The sequence below is a fragment of the Morone saxatilis genome, unplaced genomic scaffold (assembly GCF_004916995.1).
Source record: "Morone saxatilis isolate NCDOM2014 unplaced genomic scaffold, NCSU_SB_2.0 Contig7, whole genome shotgun sequence".
Lineage (NCBI taxonomy): Eukaryota > Metazoa > Chordata > Actinopteri > Moronidae > Morone > Morone saxatilis.
In genome coordinates this window covers 23045684-23048905 of record NW_023340246.1, presented here as the reverse complement: position 1 = coordinate 23048905, position 3222 = coordinate 23045684, and the positions used below count along the sequence as shown (strand labels likewise).

The 3222-nt window shown below is 47.8% G+C and overlaps 1 protein-coding gene across 3 annotated transcripts in view; it reads left to right on the top strand.

The window, feature by feature from the left end:
• Positions 1 to 3222, top strand: part of LOC118340573 (ankyrin repeat and SOCS box protein 2-like) — a 5893-nt gene that overhangs the window by 1996 nt on the left and 675 nt on the right. For 2 of the 3 annotated variants that reach the window (XM_035678628.1, XM_035678627.1), the window contains exons 4-8: positions 1285 to 1440; positions 1600 to 1845; positions 1927 to 2113; positions 2233 to 2803; positions 2877 to 3030. In XM_035678628.1, coding sequence (XP_035534521.1) covers positions 1285 to 1440; positions 1600 to 1845; positions 1927 to 2113; positions 2233 to 2803; positions 2877 to 3030 — 1314 coding nt within the window. The remainder of the gene's footprint in view (positions 1 to 1284; positions 1441 to 1599; positions 1846 to 1926; positions 2114 to 2232; positions 2804 to 2876; positions 3031 to 3222) is intronic. The other variant, XM_035678629.1, reaches the window with a different exon arrangement.

The following is a 3222-nucleotide window of genomic DNA, read 5'->3' as shown; positions in this document are numbered from 1 at the left end:
TTATTGCCTTTATGATAGTGACAGCTGAAGACAGACAGGAAAGGGGGGCAGAGAGAGGGGATGACACGCAGCAAAGGGCCGCAGGTCGGATTCGAACCCTGGGCCAATGCAGCAAGGACTCAGCCTCGGTACGTGGGTTGCCAGTTCTTCCACAGAGGTGGTTATTGAAAGGGGGAATGATAAGAGGGATGGATCTTGGGGGGTGATGCTAATGGCATAGTTGAGGTAGCCTAGCAGAGATTGAAGTTGGCATTTGGTGCATGTATGAGCCAGAAGAAATCCGAAATGAGATTGGTACGTCAGATAAAGAGTTTAATATTTTCAGGCCGCTTTTGTATCAGTTAGGGTGGTTGGGAAGGACTTTGAAGGCACTGGTGATGTCTGTCTTGGACAACCAGGCTCCTTGTCCTGCGATGTGGATGAGGGAGATAGCAATCGTTCTGTACTTCATGGAGGGGGACAATGAATTGTGGCTGATGTCAGCACCATGGATCGCTGTCATGGGTGCTGTCTGTGTGACTGGGATGGCTGTATTGAAGAGGGAGGAGCTGAGGTGGCCAAAGAAAGATGGGAAAGTTAGAAGCTAGAGAAGAAGAAAGGATGAAGGGATGGATGTGCTCAGGTTGTTAATGAAGCCTGAAGGAAAAGATAAGGAATGAGAAACAGTGAAAGAAGGGACAGTGTTTGATATGATCTGGCCCTCTGAGAGGGCTGATGTGGAAGACTGGGTTTCTTTGGCTGTGGGATGTGTTGTAATATCATTGCCCTTGCCACGGACACAACACTGGGAATCCGAAAGTGTGCGTGAAGCTCAGCGAGGGAGAATGGAAATTTGCTGAGAGTCTGTGAACAGTTTTGCTTTGTTGTCAGAGTGGTCGAAGACGACATTTCACTGAATATGGACCTTTCAGGGCAACTGAGGTAGCTGACGACGAGGGGTGTTTGGTGATTGAGAGGATCCTGAGACTTCAGGAGTTTGCATATCTTCTTCTAACAGATTGCTGTCTGAAGGGTTAAGAGGGCTCATCCATTGTTAAGCAGGGTTGTTTTTTTTACTAGTCTGTCATGTGAAATGAAGTGCAAGAAGAAGTAAACAGATGAGGTGTGCTTAAGTACTTTTTGTGCAAAAGTTCAGGATGTGGTCTTATACTTGTCTGTTATAACGCTTTAACACTGCACTTACCAAAGTCAGTCAACACTGTAATTGCAAGTTTATGGCAGGTGGCATCCTTACCATAGTTGACCTTGAAAGTTGTTTGACCTTTGACCTCTTACTGTCCCCAGCTCATCCCGACTCAGTCAACAGATGCAGTTCAAAGAATCAGACCGCTCTGCTGCTGGCTGTTGGTCGAGGAAATGTTTCCTGTGTCGACTTTCTCCTGAAGCATGGAGCCGACCCGGACATCGCCACCAAGGACCGAGAGACGCCACTGTTCATAGGTGAGATGACATCCCAGCTGACATGATAGAGCCTGCTGAAATATACAGTGATGTCATTGATGTAAAAGGAAACCATTGACCTTAAAATAGTTGATAGGGTTAAAATCAGGAGGCTTTGTGCTGTTTATTTAACTTAGCATCTGGTTCTGTTTTTTTCAGCCTGCGAACATACGAACAAAGCCGCTGTAGATCTTCTGCTGAGGTCTGGAGCTCAGGTGAATCGCTCCTGCAGTCAGGGAGGAAGTGCTCTTCATGAAGCATGCAGACATGGACAACTGGAGCTCTGCAGGGTGTTACTAGAGGCTGGAGCCTATCTACACACCAGAAATATCTACGGCATCCAACCGTTCTTCATTGCTGCACAGCATGGGCATGCCGATATCATCCACCTGCTTGCTAAGAGAGGTCAGCCCTACACACCTGTTCTTGAGTTACCTTCAGTATCTGATGTTAAAGTTTTTCTGAAGGTGTGTTTGTGTATCTCAGGTGCAGATATAAATGGACAGGCACTGGATGGAGCCTCGCCACTGTTTGAAGCCTGTAAGAACGGTCATGTTTCCGCTGTGGAGGTGCTGCTTTCTCTGAAAGCTGATGCTAACCGATCCATGAAGTCTGGCCTGCTGCCTCTTCATGTGGCTGTTCAGAATAATCACACACGGTCTGGAATTTGGCTGTATGAGTTTGAAAGTCCTGTTTCACTTTTATCAACTGTCCTGTGTTTCTGTTTGTTAACTCTGTTGCCTCTGCTGCTGATATCAGGTCCTTCCTGACAGCTACCTTTTGTATTTCCAGAATTGTGTTGATGCTGATCCCAATGACCAGTAGTGTCAGAGTCAGGAACAGTGGCATCAGTCCTCTGCACCTTGCTGCACAGAAGAACAGGGATGACATCATAGAGCTGCTTATCAAATCTGGCTTCGACGTCAATGCCAAGCTGTCAGAGGAACGCTCAAGCATGTACGAGGACCGGCGGAGCACGGCGCTGTACTTTTCCGTCTACAATGGGAACCTGGAGGCCACCGAGATGCTGCTGGAGGCGGGAGCCAACCCCAACCTGGATGTCTTCAACCCGCTGCTTATTGCTGTTCGGCTAGGCTGGATGGACATGGCAGCGGTGCTGCTGAAGTATGGTGCCAACGTCAATGCTCAGATCTCTACCCAGCCGTCCTCATTCCCGTCGGCCATCCTGCTCAGCATAGAGTGTCTGCCCATGCTCAAACTACTGCTAGACAATGGCTGTGATGCCCAGCCCTGCTTTGACTGCCCGTATGGCCAAAAACCACATCCGGCCATCATACCATCACGCCGCCCGATAGAAGAAATGCAGGTCAACGAAGATGAACCACCACAGCGCAGCATTCTGGTGAGTCAGAAATATCAGGCACAAATCAGTGCATGTGACTGATAGATAAAGGCTGTCCTCTGTCTTGTTTCAGTTCTGCGAGGCCATCTACTGCTCAACTTTCTGCTATGTAGCCGGTCCGATCCTCTCAATGATGCTGGACTATGTCAGTCAAGTCCACCTCTGCTCGCGGCTGCTGGAGGTTCTGGAGAGTCGCAGCGACTGGGCACCAATCAAACTGAAAGCTCGTAAGAAACATAAACAAGACTGAGAGTTGACAGAAAGTCTTCATAGAATATAGCAGGCATATACCTATACATACATATACATTTACACCATTCCTAAAAGCTGCTGCATTTTACACATCAAACGATAAAATAGTTGATGACTTCACCTGACTTGCCTTCTAATTTACCGGTGTCCTGAGATAACTTCTGTTA